Source organism: Nicotiana tomentosiformis, chromosome 2 (genome assembly GCF_000390325.3).
Source record: "Nicotiana tomentosiformis chromosome 2, ASM39032v3, whole genome shotgun sequence".
Lineage (NCBI taxonomy): Eukaryota > Viridiplantae > Streptophyta > Magnoliopsida > Solanales > Solanaceae > Nicotiana > Nicotiana tomentosiformis.
This window is the reverse complement of record NC_090813.1, coordinates 192991696-193012601: the sequence shown is the minus strand read 5'-3', so window position 1 is coordinate 193012601 and position 20906 is coordinate 192991696. Positions and strand designations below refer to the sequence as shown.

The window sequence follows — 20906 nt, the reverse complement described above, 5'->3', positions numbered from 1 at the left end:
ATTAAATAAAGTTACAAGTTAATAAAAAGCCACATAAAACGTAATAAGACTATATATTAGATTAAAAAATTAGCAAAATTATGTTAAATTATTAACAATTTACTATTAGAAATGAAAGGGAAAGACTATTTGAATTTGAAATTAGAAAGTTGTTAAAACTATGATGAGAATGCTCAAACTATGGATAATATCACGAAATTGAAGTCTTATTTATGAAAAAAATACAAAATAAATTTTTAATATAGGTAATTTTACTAATGAAAATTAAAAATTAAATTTGTATCTTAAAACAAAAAAAGAAAGAAAATTTACGCAAAGAAATAAAATGACAATGAAAATATTACTACACCATTTATATATAATGTGTTCAAACAATTAAGAAAATATTTTTTTATGATTAATATCTGAATTGAGTGCAGTTAGTTTAAGTTTCAAAGCATATCATAATTTTTTGAAAATACGGTCCAATTTAGAAAATAGAATGATAATAATTATTTGAATTTGATATGAGATTTTTTTATTTCATAACTGTTTTGTTTTTGAAAATATTACAGAAAGAAATAAAATGCCAGTAAAAATATTACTACATACATATAATATGTTCAAACAAATAAAAAATTATTTTTCTATGATTAAAATAAAATTTTAAAAATACAAAATAAATTTCTAATATAGGTAATTTTACTAATAAAAATTAAAAATTAAATTTGTATCTTAAAACTAAAAAGAAAGAAAATTTAACTGCATCTAATACAAAAATAATTATAATAGAACTCAATATATTTGGAACATAATCATCAAATAAATTATATATAGGTAAAATATTAATATAAAAACTAATTAAAAATTATAGTAGGGAAGAGAATGTATAAAAATAATAGAGGTAGTGTGAGGATACCTATACTTTAAATTAATTTATAAATAAATAAATAAATTAAAAAATTATATTATATTTAAAATATTACAATAAATTTAAATGATTAAAAAATTCCGAATAAGAGGATACAAACATAAAAATATACCAACTTTCAAGAATAAAACATTTATATTTATTAACGACTATTAAAAGGATAATAAGCAAGACATTAATTTAATTATTAAGCTAATAAAAAATTATATGATAGTACAATAATATTAAATAATAAATAATATAATAACTATAAGAAAAAAAGAAAAAGAAAAAAGAATTTGCATAAAAATGATGTGATGAATAAGACATATTTGACTTTCAAATAAAAACAAAGTGATGGTAAAAATTTTGTTAAAATAATATGATCTAATGTACTCAAACTAAACATATCACAACTTGATATGTTTAGTATTCTTTAATTTTGATAGCGAAACGAAATGCAAGTACTAGTTGAATGTAATTATTTCCTTATTTCACTTGATTGTTGCAATAGTTAGTCGGGAGCCGCGGTATGTGTTCCGTATTTGTTGGGCTCAATCATCCCAAGAATATTCTTGTCCATTTTAAGGTATATAATTTTTTTTAAAATAGGTAACTATATTAAATAATTTGTTTGAGTTAATGAACAAATATTAACGAAAAATATCTAAGCTCATAATATATATATATATATATATATATATATTGATCCAATTTAGCTAGTTCAATGAATAAAGAAATTCCGTCTCACATATGCATTATTGTAATTTCTTAGGACATATGTGGATATCTTATGAACAACATTGTTATTTTTGTAACCTAATACGAAAAATAAATAACAAGTTAAGCTATAACATAATTAATTTTTCTCTATTTTTTATTTTTTTAGCTGCCTATGCTCTTCTTGTGAAAATAAATTTATGTACATTAAGATTTTTATCAATTTTAAAAATAATTTTATTTATTTGATGATTTAAAAAAAGAATTAAATTGATTATTTTGCTAGTTACTCCCTCCTTTCTAGGTTATGTGATTCTTTTCGCTTTACAAGAGTTAATTTAACTAATCTTTGAAGCTAAATTGGATTAGATTAATTCGATATTTTAAAGTTAAAATTTAGATATTCAAAAACTATATGATAAATACTATAAGTTGCAACCTTTTCATGTCAATATGATGAAAAAACATATTTAAAAAATTTGTTCAAAGTTTATATAGTATAAATCTTGAAAAACTAAAAGGTTTTATATAAAACGAAACTGAGGGAGTAATTAATTTTAGGACTTAATTATTTGTTCTCAATATTAAAAAAATAATTTTATATTTTTTGCATTGGGGTTTAGTACTTTACAATAATATAAAAAATATAATAATTTTTGAACTCCTTTCCTACTCGAATAATAATTTTCTCTTCATTAATTTTTTGTTTAATATTTGAAATCTACATTCACTTATTCTAAAAATACTTAATTAAGTATAAACCTCTCACTTTTAATAGTAATAATATACATAAGCCTCCCTTAGAATTCTAAGTACACTATAAGAAGAATAAAGGTCAGGCATTTCATTGAAATTTTCGTAAGCAAATGCACGGAAAAGAAACGTAATACTCCTATTTCCCTCAAATAATATTTTTTTAATGTCCTAAATGTTTTAAGATTTTCTGCCTAATTCATATAAGGAAAGATTTAATAACCAATATTTTAGCTGATTTCAAAGTCCTAAATATTAGAAAAATAACTAAATTATGATTTTGTATAATATAAAGTCTGTTTTTAAAGAATAAAAAAAACGAACGACATTTCGCTAAGGGCCGTCGTGCTTTTAATATAGTATAGATTCTTACATATTATATGTAGTTTTAAATATTTTTAGTTAATAGTATGAGACTTTGTTCCCACGGCTAACAATCTTCCCTTGAGCTAAGTTCTAAGGCTTGTCAAACAAGCCCTCCCAATATTTAGCTCATCACCAAGCCCTCGAACTAAGATCCACGTCGTCGATTACCACGATCTACGTGCCAATTTTCTATATTCATTGCCAGTTTCTTCATGTGTGAGTGCGTCTCCAAGCTGCCTTTGGCATGTTAAAGGTAGTAAACGAAACCTTATATCATATCTCTACCATCTCCATACTTGTCTTGAACCATTGTTTCTAATACCAATTGTTTGAGAAGATTATAATCACACACTAAGCATATAGAGGGAAAAAACAAGAAATTATGAGGTTTACGGTCTATTATCCTTACATTGTTCAATTTTTTAATTATATTGGAGCCAGGGGATTTAGGTTTTTTTATTGTAAAGAGTTTTTAAAATAAGATGTTTATAAAAATAATTAATAAAAGAATATATTAGCAAGGGAAAATTAATCAAATTATAAAATTTTCATATTAATAATAAATAAATTAAAAAACTATATTACAAAAATATTAAAATAATGGAGGTTAATATAATATCGTTAACCACAAAAAGATTAGTGAGATGAAGCGAAATATATATTGAGGTTTCTGAAAGTATCCTTTTTTTTTTTTTTTGAAATTTTACCTCATATAGCAAAGGTATACACCATATTTATTATAAACCAAAATCATTTTAAGATATTATTTTCTATAGCTACCTTTTATATTTTATAGCAAAATAGGTATTTATAGTATATCCTACCATTGAGGCATGAAATATGCTATTTATGTTTTTCCTCTCTCTTTCTTTCAATTAACACAAAATTCTCTCTCAAATCTTTTCTTCTTCCTCTCTCTCTCTTTCTCTCTTTCAATTAACACACAATTCTCTCTCAAAATCCCAATAAAATTCTTCTTCTTTCTCTCTCTTTTCCTTCTCTCTCTGTTAGAGCAGAATACCTGCTTAGTTTATACGCCGGATATTGCAATGGATTTATACTGCTTAGTTTCTATGCCGGATATTTGTAATGGATTTGTACTGCAATATTAGAAAGAAAGAGATTGCGGCTTTCTCTACGCCAGATATTGCAATTGATTTCTCTACAAGGATACTGCAATATTTTTTTACGTCGGAGAAGATTTGAGGGATAGAGTTTTTGTTCGTCTCCATTTTTAGTTTTAATACAATATATATAATATTTTTATTGGCCGAAAAATGCCATATCCGACGAACTTTCTTCCCTTCTTTGTTATTTAGTCACATACAATGATACAAACACATTATATTCTGTATAAATTCACTTAAATACATTATATTTTTGTATAAATATATTATTTTTACTTGTATTTATGTATTTCGAAGGTTTGTATTTTTTAATACAGTTGAATACACATGTATTCATGCATGAATACATGATATAAACATTAAAATACACTGAATACAAACATTAAAATAGAACAGAATATAAACAGTAAATATATTTAATTTTAAAATATAGTAAAATATAGTAAAATATACTGAATACAAATAGAAATACAGTGAATACAACCAATGAAATATACTGAATACATCAGTAATAACATGTATTAAGAATAACTAAAGTGTTGCTAATACAAATTCATTTGAATACACTGAATATAAAATAGCGAATACAATAAATACAAACATTGAATCTAATGAATGCAACAATAAAAAAATATTGAAACACACTAAATACTAAAGTTAAATACAACAGCTATATACAACTGAAAAATCATTCTAATTAATTGGGTTGATAATGAGGCATGTAAGAATTGATTTTGTTGAGTTATATTAGGAGTGTATCACGCTAATTGATATTATTTCCGTTATCAGATAACTGGACATACCTATTTTTAAGGTGATTGCCGTTATTGTATTCATGAATACATGGCGCGAATACATTTGAATACATTTGCGTACAACTGGCCTGACCTGATTTTTGCGCTTTTTGCTGACAACAGCGTGAATACATGTGCGTGCAACTGGACTGTCATGATTTTAGGCATTTTTTGCTGCTGTATTCATGAATACAACAACGCGAATACATGCGCGTACAGTTGGACTATCTTGATTTTAGGTGGAAGTAGTTTCAGTACTTCATCGATTTTAGTTGAAGTAAACGATTGATCTCTATCGTATCAAGCATGAATCGATCTTTTTTTATTCAATCTAGATCCCCTGGAAGCGGCAGAATTGCTGAAACTGCGTGAAACCCTCACAAGGGTTTATGTACAAAGAACGGGGAAACGCTTATGGGTTGTATCCGAAGATATGGAAAGAGATGTTTTTATGTCAGCAATAGAAGCCCAAGCTTATGGAATTGCTGATCTTGTAGCGGTTGAATGAAAATAACATGAATTTCGCGCAAATCTGTGATTTAAGATTTTATCTTCGAATTGAATATTCTATTAAAGAGTGTGCTGCTGTATTCATGAATACAACAACGCGAATACATGTGAATACATGCGCGTACAGCTGGACTGCCTTGATTTTAGGCGCTCTTTGTTGCTGTATTCATGAATACAGCCACGCGAATACACTACCATAATAACTGAATAGTAGGTATAAGAAGTAATTATGTATAGGGTAGCTATAGGAAGTTAATAATTACAAAACAATAGTAGTTCTTTCTTTTGTTATCGCAACTGAATAAGGAAATACTACGAGAGTGTTCGAAGGCGTTTTCCAATCACATTTACTGTTTAATATTTCCAATCTTGCGTAAGGAATCATATTTGTTAAATTTTGAATTTAATCTGAACTCTGAAGGGCCCACAATTAGAGCTGGTCTAAACAAAAAGATGTTCTAAATCGGGATTTTGGTAAGTTTGAAAAAAGTTCAAAGAATCTATTAGATGAGACGAGAAGATAATGGAGTTAAGAGGAGTCGTTGACACACATGTAGCGGTATGGTATTTGGTGGGTAATCAGTTGATCACGGATTCGAATGTGGACTTTTATTGCAGATGCGTTGTCACACTGTGTGAATTGGCAATTTCCTGGCAACAATACATATAACACATTTCTTCATCAAACTGTTTACTTGCTATGTAAGCTCCTTAGTTGTGTTCCATTCCATATACGGATGTTCATTCCTTCTTCCCCACTCCAAAGGAAATGCTTATCTAAGCAATTACGTACATCGAAATTTAAAAAAAGAAAAAGAAAAAGCAACTGGTACGTACGCTCAAATTTACTAAAGTATTTTTTGTGTTAAAAGAAAGTCTTAGTCCACACCTTGTGCTTCAAGTAAACCATTATTGATTTGTCAACAGGATCCACGTTTAAACAAATATAAATAATAGTAGCGATTTTGATTCTGTGTAATACAACCTTTTTTGGTAGGTTAAAAGGGAAGTTGAACGGCAGCCGTCTGGCTGGATAGGAAATAAAGAACCTCCGAATTCAAATCGTGTTTAGTTGAGGAGCACGCTTGACTCCTTTTCTAGTTTCTGACAGCGGATTTGTCTCCACAAAATAAGGAAACTCAAACTCAACCTACTTTACACCCTTAAAGTGCATTGCCCGAAAAAGCAGGAACCCCAAACAAATAATACTAAGTCCCAACCACAACCACTGTCACAGAGAAGGAGAAGAAACAAACTCACATCAGGTAATCTTCCAAAACCAGCTTAAGCATCATATAATAAGTCCCAATAGATCACACCCTTTCTGCAGTGGGCTGCCGTTTATCAAGTCTCCCCGCCCCCACCAGCCTCACCACCAGCGGGGGCTTTGATCGATTATTATTTTTCTGATTGATACATTATTGTATGGCTTTCTTCTCTTTTACCAACTTTTGACTGCTCTACCTTCTTATGAATAATTTAATTTCGGTGCGGGGAGGGGAGATTTGATTCTCTCTGCTTTCAAGCTGAATTAATTTGAGACTAATTACTGGGTTAGTGGATCGGAATGGTAGTTTTGATTCCCTTTCAAATTCATTGCCTCTTTAGATTATTATTTTGCTTTTTGTAACACCCCTAGTAAAATGCTACTCTTTTCAGGTCTGAGTACTAGTTTGCCAGCCGAAAATTATATGCTGCTCTAAATTGAGATTCAGGGTATTGTGACAAACGAAAGCATAGGCATAGCTCAGAGTTCCTGATATGGCTGAAGGGAACGGTTTGGACGGAAATACAGGACTTAATGGAGCCTCTTCATCATCAGAAAACCGCGCGCCGCAAACTGTGGCAGATACCAATGCAGGCCAGCAGGACTCTGACAAGACCAAACAGTCCGAGAGCACTAATACAGTTCCCTTTTACAAGCTCTTCTCCTTTGCTGATTCCACTGATAAAGTTTTGATGATCATTGGTACAATTGCCGCTATTGGCAACGGATTGTCCTTGCCTATTATGACCATTCTTTTTGGAGAGTTGACTGACTCATTCGGACAAAACCAGAATAACAAAGATGTGCTTCGGGTAGTCTCCAGGGTAAGAAGAGACTTCACCTTTTAACCGTATGCTTTCTTGAACTTTTTCCAAATAGTATCACTCCTATTTCTCTAGTATAGCCCCTTATTTGATCTCTTTATAAACTGAGTAGTAGCCTTTCCGAAAGTGAAATCTATCTAATTTCATGTAGGTCTCACTGAAATTTGTCTACTTAGCATTGGGATGTGGGGCAGCTGCATTTCTTCGTAAGTTCTCATTCTGATGACAGTTCTTGGGTCTGCCATACTAAGCATAGGCAATCTTGACCTATTATGATTGAAGTTTAAATTAATGACTTTTGTTCAGAGGTCGCTTTTTGGATGATCTCCGGTGAAAGACAGGCTGCTCGAATAAGGAGTCTCTATCTGAAAACTATTTTGCAACAAGATATTGCTTTCTATGACAAGGAAACAAATACGGGAGAGGTGGTTGGGAGGATGTCCGGTGACACTGTTCTTATACAAGATGCAATGGGCGAGAAGGTACTCATGCCAAAAAGCAACTCTACTAAGCCCTTCCTTGTAATTCACATTCTGCATAAAAAAATCCTTTGTGAGAATTAGAATTGCTCTTTCTATACTTGATGTTGTTTCCTTAACTTCGGCAGGTAGGGAAATTTGTACAGCTGATATCAACATTTATAGGGGGCTTTGTTATCTCATTTACCAAAGGCTGGCTTCTCACACTTGTCATGTTATCAGTCATTCCTCTACTTGTCATATCTGGTGGAGTGATGTCCCTTATCCTATCTAAGATGGCATCCCGTGGACAAGATGCTTATGCCAGGGCTGCAACGGTGGTTGAACAGACAATTGGCTCCATTAGAACGGTATGTCATACGTCTAAATTATTGGGAATGCCCATCCTCATGCTCTGATGAGATTTGTATGGGAGCAAATCAATCTTTCTTTGACTTTCTTCTCAGAAAATCACTAGTAGAAGTATGACATGTGTCTTGTTTCCTCCTCAGGTTGCATCATTTACAGGAGAGAAGCAAGCTGTGGCTAACTATAACAAGTCCCTAATTAAAGCTTACCAGTCAGGTGCAAGTGAAGGGCTGGCAACTGGATTAGGTCTTGGGTCACTTTTTTCTATTATATACTGTAGTTACGCTTTGGCTATCTGGTTTGGCGCAAGGCTTATCTTGGAAAAAGGATATACTGGTGGTCAAGTTCTCAATGTAATTATAGCTGTGTTAACTGCTTCCATGTGAGTCTTCCTTAGAACTACTAAATTCCTTAAATTATACATACACAATCCATCATGTAAATTGAAGATGACTATCTCTTACTGGATTTTCAAAGCTTTAATTCATGCGATATGATTAAATATTTCTATGACAGGTCCCTTGGCCAGGCATCTCCCTGTATGACCGCATTTGCTGCAGGTCAAGCTGCCGCTTTCAAGATGTTTGAAACAATAAAGAGAAAGCCGGAGATAGATGCTTATGATACCAACGGAAAGATATTAGACGACATCCGTGGTGATATTGAATTGAAAGATGTGTACTTCAGTTACCCAGCCAGACCTGATGAGCAAATATTCAGTGGATTCTCACTATTCGTACCAAGTGGCACAACTGCAGCTTTGGTTGGGCAAAGTGGAAGTGGGAAGTCAACAGTCATAAGTCTGATAGAAAGATTCTATGATCCTCAAGCTGGTCAAGTTCTGATTGATGGAATTAATCTCAAAGACTTCCAGCTTAAGTGGATCAGGGGAAAGATTGGTCTTGTGAGCCAAGAACCTGTGCTTTTCACAGCAAGCATTAAGGAAAATATTGCGTATGGCAAGCACAATGCTACTGCTGAAGAGATTAAGGCTGCGGTTGAGTTAGCAAATGCCGCAAAGTTCATAGATAAACTACCACAGGTTTTATTTGGAACTTAGTCTGGTCATGTTTCTAAAGTCTTTGCTGATTCTTTCAGCTTTCTTTGTCATCATCTGAGCTTATCAGGAACCAAACTAAGTTCCTGATTGTTGTTGTTACTAAAGCTCTTGATTGTTTATAAATTTTTGACGTGTACCATTGTTTACCATTTACACGAAAACTTCTGTGTTCAGGGTCTAGACACCATGGTTGGAGAACATGGAACTCAACTTTCTGGTGGGCAAAAGCAAAGAATTGCCATTGCAAGAGCAATATTAAAAGATCCACGGATATTACTGTTAGATGAAGCAACAAGTGCACTAGACGCAGAATCTGAGAGGGTTGTACAAGAAGCATTGGATAGAATTATGATCAACAGAACAACCATCATAGTTGCACATCGATTGAGCACAATAAGGAATGCTGACATGATTGCAGTCATTCATCGGGGAAAAGTTGTTGAAAAAGGTATTGAACCATGTCCCTTAGTTAGATATGCTGTTCTCTGACCTCCAGTCCATCATCAACATTGCTTTCACTGTTATTCTGTTCAACGGTGTATACTAATCCAGAATGTTATAGTAGTCTGGTTAGCATGTTTAAGTGACAAATTCATGACGTCTGATTTCAGACATGTCCAACCAAGAACTTTGTCATTACTATTATTTTTGCGTTTTGTCACTAGACACTCTTATGAACCTATTGCTTGTTTTCTTAATCTGTAAGTCTTTCCTTGGGAATCTTTAAGGGATTCCTCCACTGAGAGTTTCTTTTCCATCACAAATAGTTCTTAAAAGAAAGACTCAAGCATTCTCTTTAATGTCATTGCTCTGGACTGTTCAGGCACACATCACGAACTACTCAAGGATCCCGAGGGAGCGTACTCTCAGCTTATACGCTTGCAAGAGGTGAACAAAGAAACAGAACAATCAGGCTTAAACGAGAGGGACAGATTAGATAAATCTATGGGATCTGGTGGACAGTCAAGTCAAAGAATGTCACTCTTACGATCTGTCAGTCGTAGTTCATCTGGCATAGGAAATAGTAGCCGCCATTCACTCTCCATCTCATATGGTTTACCTACTGGACTTAGTGTACCTGAAACAGCTAATGCAGACACAGAAACTGGTATCCAGGAAGTATCTGGAAAGCCGTTAAAGGTCCCCATCCGTCGCTTAGCCTATCTCAACAAGCCTGAGGTACCCGTGATCATCATTGGAGCTGTGGCTGCAATTATTAATGGTACTTTACTTCCAATTTTCGGCATCTTATTCTCTAGCGTGATCAAAACATTTTATGAACCACCGCATCAACTAAGGAAGGACTCAAAGTTTTGGGCTCTCATGTTTGTTCTTCTTGGAGCTGTAACTTTAATTGCATTTCCTGCAAGGACATACCTTTTTAGTATAGCTGGTTGTAAGTTGATAAGAAGAATTAGATCAATGTGCTTTGAGAAGGTGGTCCACATGGAGGTAGGATGGTTTGATGAATCTGAGCACTCCTCTGGAATGATTGGTGCTAGGCTTTCTGCTGATGCAGCCAAAGTGCGTGCGTTAGTAGGAGATTCACTTGCTCAAATGGTCCAAGATTCCGCATCAGCAATTGCAGGTTTAGCTATTGCTTTTGAAGCAAGTTGGCAGTTGGCACTTATCATCCTTGCTATGATACCTCTAATTGGTTTAAATGGGTATGTTCAAATCAAGTTCATGAAAGGATTCAGTGCAGATGCAAAGGTTTGTCTGTGTCCTTGTTACAAAGCTTACTTATAGTGAACTACGTTACTTGTAATATTAAAGACATGGAGATAATCAAGTCTTAAACTTGAAAATTGCTCTCAAACATCAGTTAATTCGATAAACCAGCAAAGATAGAAAGCTTTTAATCTCTCAGATGGTTTATTGGTTATTATCTGCTACCGTTGCCAAATTCTTTTGGTGATAATGTTGCTGATTAGTCGTACTTTTCACAGATGATGTATGAGGAAGCAAGTCAAGTTGCAAATGATGCTGTTGGAGGTATAAGAACTGTTGCGTCATTTTGTGCAGAAGAGAAGGTGATGGAAATATACAGAAGAAAGTGTGAAGGCCCATTGAAGGCAGGAATGAAGCAAGGTTTAATTAGCGGGATAGGGTTTGGTGTATCGTTTGCTTTGCTGTTTCTTGTATATGCAACCAGTTTTTACGCGGGAGCTCATCTTGTTCAGGATGGAAAAATCACTTTTTCAGACGTTTTCCGTGTATGTACAATAATGAATACCCCGTTACATTTTTCTCTTTTTCAGGATTTTAGTTAAAGTGGTTGTTATGAGGCTAAATTGGAGTATCTGCAACCTGGCAGGTTTTCTTTGCTTTAACGATGGCAGCTATAGGTATTTCCCAGTCAAGCTCATTGGCACCAGATTCAAGCAAGGCCAAGGATGCTGCTGCTTCCATATTTGCTATTCTAGACAGGAAATCCAAAATAGATCCAAGTGATGATTCTGGTATGACACTGGACACTGTGAAGGGAGATATTGAGCTGCAGCACGTAAGCTTTAAGTATCCAACGAGGCCAGATGTTCAAATTTTTAGAGACCTTTGCTTGACCATTCGCAGTGGAAAGGTAAATTTATGGTTTGATTTATATGTTTGCCCTACTGCGTAATTCATTGGTTAACTTTGTTATCTTGGTATGAGTTGAAATTTCAGACGGTTGCTTTGGTTGGGGAGAGCGGATGTGGAAAGTCAACCGTAGTATCTTTACTGCAAAGGTTTTATGATCCTGATTCAGGCCAGGTTACGTTGGACGGAATAGAGATTCAGAAGTTCCAAGTAAAATGGCTAAGGCAGCAAATGGGACTTGTAAGCCAAGAACCAGTGTTATTCAACGACACAATCCGAGCCAATATTGCATATGGAAAAGAAGGAAATGCAACTGAAGCAGAAATTATAGCAGCAGCAGAATTAGCAAACGCCCACAAGTTCATCAGTGGTTTGCAACAGGTTGGTTTGAACCGAGACCTTTGATATTGTCGTTGATGATAATTCCTAGTTATCCATCGTTAGGCGAGCTTATAATAATTACATTTGAAACTATATGAATTATAGGGTTATGATACGACAGTGGGAGAGCGAGGAACTCAGCTGTCAGGTGGGCAAAAGCAACGAGTGGCAATAGCGAGGGCCATAGTGAAAAATCCGAAAATCCTACTATTGGATGAGGCGACGAGCGCATTGGATGCAGAATCAGAGAGATTAGTTCAAGATGCACTTGACCGGGTGATGGTAAATCGTACAACCGTGGTGGTAGCACATAGATTATCAACCATTAAAGGAGCAGATGTAATTGCTGTAGTCAAAAATGGAGTGATCGTGGAGAAAGGGAAGCATGAGACTCTTATCAACATCAAAGATGGTTTTTATGCCTCTTTGGTGGCCCTCCACACGCGTGCTTCTTAGTTCTACTTTTTTTTCATTAAGTAAATTGTATTCATTTTAATTTCGTTATCTTTTTGACTTTTGCTGAAGAAGAGTTTCTTTAATAGTGTACTGCAACTCATATAAAGCATAGTATAGTAGCATTCTTCAATTACCAAATGAGAGAAGCAAGTAAACTTGCCTCCCCGACTTGACTTGATGTGTTCTGGTTATTAAGTTCCCACATCTTTTTTCTCATTCTCTTTACTGGTTTGGCTGCATGCGCATTTCTCGTGGTATGCCATCAATCATGAATTAGATTTATGAACATTTTACCTGGAAATATGTTAATTGAAACTATTCTTTTTTTCTTAAACAATTTATAGAAATTCTTTTTTATATTTCTAATGTTTGGTATTTATTAACAAGAGGTTTATCGTTTCATATTATAAACACTACTAGAAATCTGCCAAAATCCGTCGAAACCATACCGACCGAAATCGGTCGAAAAATATCTAGATTGGTCGCAAGAGTCAAATAAATTTTTTTACTAAAAAGTACTGACCACTTTCGGTAGGAAAAGTGGTCCCACAATAAAAAAAACAATGCTTTGTCCGACAAATATAAAAATTTCGACCGATATCGGTCGAAAATTGGTCAATCTTTGATAAAGACCTAATCAGACTTGCATATTATTTACAAAAAAAAAAATTTAATTAAAAAATTCAAGTATACCGACTGAATTCGTTCAGAAATTTTGATTTAATTTTTTTCGCCCAGGCTCAATTATTTTTTTTTTCCCATAACAAAAATATGTTTTTAAAATTATTATGAATATACCGACCGATTTCGGTCAGTATTAGTGGTCAAAAATAGTCAATCAATTATAAATTATTATTATTTACAATCTCTCTCTCTCTCTCTCTCTCTCTATATATATATATATATATATATATATATATATATATATATATATAATACACACACATTATATAATTTATATTATTAAATATATATATAGATTGTAAATAATAATAATTTAATTTTTGACCACTAAAACCGATCGAAATTGGTCGGTATATTTATAATAATTTTAAAAACTTATTTTTGTTATGGGAAAAAAATAATTGAGCCTGAGCGGGAAAAATTTAATCAAAGTTTCTGACTGAATTCGATCGGTATACTTGAGGTCAAATAGTCAAAAGTTATTACCGACCGACATTTCCGACCGAAGTCGGTCGGTAATATTCTAATTAGACTAACAAACGAGTTTTCTTCCCCATTTTCATCTCTCCCCCCCCTCTCTCTCTCTCTCTTCCATCTCTCTTTCTCATACCTTTTTACCAAAATCCCACCCAAAATCAAGTCCCCCACCCCCAAAATCGAAGCCCCACTAGTGTTTCTCCGCCCGCCGCCTTCCACTGCCGCCCGCCGCCTCCACCACTATCACTCCCCTCCCGCCTCCACCACTGTCATTCTCTTTCAAGGTTAGTGTTCTACCTTATTAACCTTTTAATTTTTAATTTATTGCATGCCTAATATAATTTCATGCATTTTTAGGTGTTTTGTCTATTTTGAATTTATGTGACTAAATAGGGATTTTGAACTACATTGTAATAAAAGTGAAATACAAACAACAACAACAAAAACAACAACAATCCAGTAAAATTCCACTAATGGGGTCTGGGGAGGGTAGTGTGTACACAGACCTTACCTCTACCCCGAAGGAGTAGAGAGGCTGTTTCCGAAAGACCCTCGGTTCAAAAAATAAAAAGACACAAGGGGCAAAAAGGGAGACAATATTAGTATCACAACAACAATCATAGGATAAATAGGAACACCATGAAATCTAGAAGAAAGATGCAAAGTATAGGGAGACAATATTAGTAAATATTAGTATCACCACAACAGTCATAAGAAAAATAGGAACCTCATGAAATCTAGAAGAAAGATGTAAAGTAAAAGCGATAGCTAGTAAATAGGACCTGCACTGAAAAGAGAAATAGTAAGCCACAACATTCCCACTAGTTATCTAAGAAAAAAAACCCTACATGGCTAGTCCCACCATATTACGAAGTAAGGCACGACTCAACTACCTCCTAACCTACAACCTTAATACTCGACCTCCACATCTTCCTATCAAGTGTCATGTCCTCGAAAATCTGGAGCCTCGCCATATCCTGCCTGATCACCTCTCCCCAATACTTCTTAGGCCGCCCTCTACCTCTTCTCGTGCCCTCTGTAACCAGCTGCTCACACCTCCGTACCGGAGCATCTGGGCTTCTCCTCTAAATATGTCCGAACCATCTAAGCCTCGCTTCCCGCATCTTGTCATCAATGGGAGCCACATGCACCTTCTCCCGAATATCATCATTCCTAATCTTATCTATCATAGTGTGCCCGCACATCCACCGCAACATCCTCATTTCTGCTACTTTCATCTTCTGGATGTGTGCGTTCTTAACGGGCCAACACTTAGCCCCATACATCATGGCCGGTTTAACCACCGCTTTATAAAACTTACCTTTGAGTATCGGTGGCACTCTCTTGTCATACAAGACTCCAGATGCTAACCTCTACTTCATCCATTCTACCCCAATACGGTGTGTGACATCATCGTCGATCTCCCCTCCCCCTAGATAACCGAACCAAGGTACTTGAAGCTGCCTCTACTCGGGATGACCTGCGAATCAAGCCTCACATCCACGCCCACTTCCCCTGGCTCAGCGCTGAACTTACACTCCAGGTATTCTGTCTTCGTCCTGCTCAACTTGAAACCCTTAGACTCAAGTCTCCAAACCTCCAGCCTCTCGTTAACACCGGCTCGCGACTCATCAATCAGAACTATGTCATCGGTGAATAGCATGCACTATGGCACATCCCCTTGAATATAGTGTGTTAACGCATCCATCACCAGGGCGAATAAGAATGGATTGAGCGCAGAACCTTGGTGTAACCCCATTACAACAGGAAAATGCTCAGAGTCGCCTCCTACTGTCCTAACCCTCGCTTTAACCACCCTCTCCCACACTTTCATGGTATGACTCAGTAATTTGATACCCCTATAATTGTTACAACTCTAGATATCACATTTGTTCTTATACAATGGAACCACCGTACTCCACCTCCACTCATCCAGCATCCTTTTCCCCTTAAAAATAATATTAAACAACCTAGTCAACCACTCCAAACCTGCTCTCCCCACACACTTCCAAAATTCCACCGGAATCTCATCTGACCTGGTCGCTCTGCCCCTACTCATCTTACGCATAGCTCCCATGACCTCCTCAACCTCGATACGCATGCAGTACCCAAAGTCACGGTGACTCTCAGAATGCTCCAATTCGCCTAGCACAATATCCCGATCCCCTTCTTCATTCAGAAGTTTACGAAAGTTAGTCTACCATCTCCTCTTAATCTGGGCATCTTCCATCAATACTCTACCATCTTCGTCCTTGATGCATCTCACTTGGTCCAAATCCCGAGCCTTCCTCTCTCTCAACTTGGCCAGCCGGAATAACTTCTTCTCCTCACCTTTTCCCCCCAATTCCTTGTACATACGACCATAAGCCGTAGTCTTAGCCTCTGTGACCGCCAGCTTAGCCTCCTTCCTCGCTGCCTTATACCTATCCATGCATACTCGCCTCTCCTCCTCACCTATGCTCCCCACTAACTTCAGGTACGCCGCCTACTTTGCTTCCACTTTACCTTAGACCACTTCATTCCACCACCAGTCTCCTTTGTGCCCACCAGAGACGCCCGTTGAGACCCCTAACACCTCTCTCGCAGCCTCCCTAATACAGTCTGCTGTCGTTGACCACATAGTGCTCGCGTCACCACTGCTCCTCCAAGCTCCTATAGCCGACAACCGCCTCTCCAACGCTTGGGATTTATCCTTAGTTAAGGCTCCCCACCTGATTCTCGATCTTCCTCGAGTAGACCTTTTCCTCCTCTTTAACATAATACCAACGTCCATCACCAAGAGCCTATGCTGCGTCGCGAGTATCTTACCCGGAATCACCTTGCAATCCTTGCACAACCCTCTGTCACACCTCCTGAGGAGGAGATAGTCAATCTGGGTCTTCGCCACCGCATTTTGAAAAGTAACCAAATGCCCCTCCCTCTTCTAAATGCTAGAGTTCGCAATCACCAACCCAAAAGCCTTAGCGAAGTCCAACAACGATGTACCTCCTCCGTTCCTCTCCCCAAAACCAAAGCCTCCATGCACCTCGCCATAACCACCTGCGGTCGACCCAATATGCCCATTGAAATCCCCTCCTATGAATAGCTTCTCAGCAGGCGGAACCTGACGCACAATCTTATCTAACCCTTCCCAGAAGCACCGTTTAACCTCCTCATCTAGTCCCACATGCGGCGCATAGGCTCTAACGATGTTTAGGGTGCACTCTCCAACCACCAACTTAATAGTCATCAATCTATCATTCACTCATCTAACCTCAACCACCGACTCTCTAAGTTCCCTATCCACCAAGATGCCCACTCCATTCTTACCTTTCTGGACTCCTGAGTACCAAAGTTTATACCCGTCCACGTCTCTCGCCCTCGACCCTACCCACCTTGTCTCCTGGACATACGCTATATTGACCCTCCTCTTCTGGAGGATCTTCACCAACTCTATAGATTTACCCGTCAATGTACCTACATTCCATGACCCAATTCTCAACCTACAAACACCCTTGTTCCCTTTACCTCCCTTGCCTCCCGCCCCACCCCCTAAACCCTGCCCAACCTAAGTGAAATACACTGTAACTAAAATTGATTATGCACTAATAGAGGTGTATAAATTATTTAAACTAGTTAATTTGTGGTGTATAAATTATATAAACTAGGGTTTAGTGTTCTTAATTTATGAAGTTGGATGCTCTTAATTTTGTTTATTGCTTTTAGAAATAATTTATTATTTTAGGGTTTAATTAATTATTTTCCTTTTAGAAATTTAGGGTTTATTAATTTAGGGGATAATATTATTCTATTAGTGTTTATTGCTTTTAGAAAATCAGGCTTAATTAATTATGCTATATTAATTGAATGTGTTAACAAATTATAATTGAATGAGTGGGTTACAAATCTAAAGATGCCTAAGGGCTATGCTTTGAACTTGGAAAAACGTGCCGATATGGTTGAAAGAAAGCTGACTCATATGAAAAGTCATGATTGTCATATCTTCATGGAAACCTTAATCCCTATTGCATTTTGTGGTTTTTCTGAAAATATCTGGAAACCCATCACAGAGATAAGTTTGTTCTTCAAAGACTTATGTTCTACCACATTAAGGGAAGAAAGCCTATTTCAAATGAATCGGAACATTCCTGTAATCAGTAATAAGCTGGAAAGGATTTTTCCATGTGGTTTCTTTGATGTAATGGAACACCTTCCAATTCACCTTGTACACGAGGCGCGACTTGGAGGGCCGGTTCAATGCATGTGGATGTATCTATTCGAGAGGTAATGATCAAACCTTGATTCATTCTTGTAATTTTCTTTAACATTATTGTCTAATATGACAATGTGCAGGACTATCGACAAGTGTAAACGATTTGTTAAACAGAGGAATATGATTGAAGAATTTATATGCGAAGCCTATCTTGCAAAGGAAACTGCCCATTTTTTTTCTTACTACTTCGACAGTCATGTGCCATGTGCTAGAAATAGGCCCAATCGACACATGTCGTGATTGAGAATGATCCATTATATCCACCAATGTCCATATTCAATCAACCAGGCCGAGGTTCTAAAGATCGATCAAAAAGGGGCCTAAGTAGTATGGAGTACAAATCAACTTCAAATCATGTGTTGCTAAATTGTCTGAAAGTTCAACCCTTTCTTAAGTAAGTGTTGACGTAAGATTAATTTATATGGACTACTATTTAATTCAGTTGATGCAACTAACAAAATTTTCAATGTGTCGCTCAGTGACTTCGTGAGTCAATTTAGCCATGATGCTGTATATTCTACATTTGAGGCATGACTTAAACAGTGTGTAAGTGCATGTTACATACTTTCTCATATGTGAATATACATACTTGGTCACTTGTGAATATACTTGCTCACTTGTGATTTATTTAACACTACATGTAGGTCAATAATCCAAACAATGGTGTTAATCAATTTTTGAAAGATATATCTTGGGGACCTAAACCTACGGTTACAACTATGTCTAAGTATTTTGTGAATGGTTATAAATTTTACACCGAGGAATGCTCCAAGTATAAAAAAAGTAATAACAGTAGGGCGTGTGTCAAAGGTGGTGAAGGCAACCAGGATGGGGAAAATGATTATAATGGTGTGATCAAAGAGATTCTAGAATTATCATATTCAGGTTGGCCAAATAAGAAGATCATACTTTTTCGATGCAAGTGGTTTGACCCAACACCTAGAGAGGTACAAATATACACTCGCAGTATGACATAATTGAGGTTAATAAAAAGAGGGAGTATGATCGCTATGATCCTTTTATAATTGCAGAAAAAGTTAGGCAAGTGTATTATGCTCCATATCCATTGCGAAGGGATAAGGCTGATTGATTGGTTGTAATCAAAACTAAGCCTGTTGGTAGGGTGGAAGTTAAGAATGTGCTAGATGTTGCTTACCAAAATGATACCTCAAGTGTTAACCAAATGGTGGATGATCAGTTAGAAAATGACTTGGAGCATCCTCAACGCATATTAGAAGAAGTTAATATAGAGGAAATAACAATCATAGAAAATGAGGACGAAGAATCAGCTGATGAAAATGGAATAAGTGAAGAGGAGAATTTTTGGACGAGGAAGGATACTTCGAAGATGACTAGCATGTTAGTTTTTTCAAGCGCTCTTAACTTATATACATTTATATTCTCAATTCTAACATTTTCTTTAATTTATGTAGATGACCGGTAGGGGTCGAGGTAGGTCTAGGAAGGATAATAGGCCTATTGATCATGAGGATGGTGCTACACCCTCACTTCCTTCCACTCCACACTTGCATCCCTCTGCTGCTGATGGCCGACAACAATCTTCTAGGCACACATCTTTTTCACAAGATCCATCTACTCATCAGACTACCTACCATTCGCCCTCCCAACAGTATTCTTACCATTATCCACCACAGGGCTATACCCCGCTTCCTCTACAAGATCCTGCATATAGTTACATGGGTCCATCGAGTCAACAGTCACAGGGCCATGTGGTGATACGACCGTCATCTTCTCCATTTTCTTCACCACCAACTAGATCATATCCATTTAGATTTTAGCTACCCGTATCGCAGCAGTGGTCTGGATCGCAACAGGGGTCTAGATCGCAGCAGGGGTCTAGATCGCATCCATCTTCATCAATGACCTCGTCTCCCTCTCCACCGAGTTCGTCTCCTAGCATTTCTAGACTTCTCCTTTGGTATAGTAGCGCTGAGCCAGATGCATCCCCTTCTACGCACGCTTCAGATTCATCGGAGGATGGCGATCCAGAGGAAGTGCGATATGATCGTTATCATAGGATGATCATCAGGCCTGAGGGCAATGGGTAAGATTTATTTATTACTTATTTGTTTTTGATGAATTATAATAGCTAGTCTTGTTTATTTAATGTAATTGCTATGTTGCAGGTTCATATCTAGTCATCAGACTACAAAGATAATCACTGAAACTCTTGGCATGTTGTATGGTGCACCACCCTATGCGACTTGGAGTGAATTTCCACCGGAGCTCCTGGAGCAAATTTTCAACAAATTTAAGGTTTTAATACAATTCTTATCTATTTAAGCATTATATTAACAATAATTTCATCTAACGTTACACACATCATTTGCAGACTAAGTGTTCCTGGGAGGACCGACATAATAATTTCATTATTGAAAATTTTGAGTTCAAATGCCATTAGAGACTATCTGATTCCTTCTATTCTACTCCGAAGAAGAGCAAAAAGCCTTCATGGGTTCTACCGCACATATGGGAGGATCTTCTGAGGCAGTGGACTACTGAGAAATTCGAGAAGAGGAGTGAACATGGAAAGAAGGCCCGAGCATCTGAGAAGGGTGGCTCCTTGCACTGTGTGGGTTCAAGGAGCATGGGGACTGCGAGAAGACTACTGGTAATTTCTTAAAATATTTAATTCTATTTTTATCGAACTATATTTATATATTTTAGTTTAGTTAACATGTTTTATTATATTCGTAGGAAAAAAATATTGGAGGAAGATGACTCATGATGAGTTCTTCATGGAGACTCACATCCGGAAGAAGAATGCACCGACAGATCCAACTAGATGGGTCAAGGACCGGGCAGAGACTACATATGTAAGTTTCATAACTACTATAACTTGAAATTAATGTTTATAATATTATATAGTTAATAATTTTCTATCTTCTAAATAAAGGGTCGCTACAAGACTAATGTGA

At 36.2% G+C, this 20906-nt stretch overlaps 1 protein-coding gene across 4 annotated transcripts; it reads left to right on the top strand.

Moving 5' to 3' along the window:
* The first annotated feature begins 6133 nt into the window (after nt 1–6133).
* LOC104089776 (ABC transporter B family member 11-like) lies at nt 6134–12770 on the top strand. Of its 4 annotated transcripts, none has more exons than XM_009594742.4 (13): nt 6134–6424; nt 6819–7250; nt 7402–7456; nt 7557–7732; nt 7858–8079; nt 8221–8459; nt 8594–9119; nt 9312–9585; nt 9961–10850; nt 11087–11353; nt 11455–11718; nt 11805–12098; nt 12204–12770. In XM_009594742.4, the coding sequence occupies exons 2-13, from the start codon at nt 6921–6923 to the stop codon at nt 12552–12554; spliced, it is 3888 nt and encodes a 1295-aa protein (XP_009593037.1). In that variant the 5' UTR covers nt 6134–6424; nt 6819–6920; the 3' UTR covers nt 12555–12770. The 4 variants fall into 4 exon arrangements, with proteins under 4 accessions (XP_009593037.1, XP_033510349.1, XP_018624172.1 ...); XM_033654458.2 differs by lacking the exon at nt 6134–6424 and adding an exon at nt 6562–6582; XM_018768656.3 differs by lacking the exon at nt 6134–6424 and adding an exon at nt 6593–6712.
* The last annotated feature ends 8136 nt before the right edge of the window (nt 12771–20906 follow it).

What these genes read in the sequence shown, in the direction of transcription:
- LOC104089776 (XM_009594742.4), top strand. Translation starts at nt 6,921, where the DNA reads ATGGCTGAAGGGAACGGTTTGGACGGAAATACAGGACTTAATGGAGCC. An exon ending in CTTTTTCAGACGTTTTCCGT is followed by an intron (nt 11,354 to 11,454) that starts GTATGTACAATA and finishes GCAACCTGGCAG; the next exon opens with GTTTTCTTTGCTTTAACGAT. An exon ending in TCATCAGTGGTTTGCAACAG is followed by an intron (nt 12,099 to 12,203) that starts GTTGGTTTGAAC and finishes TATGAATTATAG; the next exon opens with GGTTATGATACGACAGTGGG.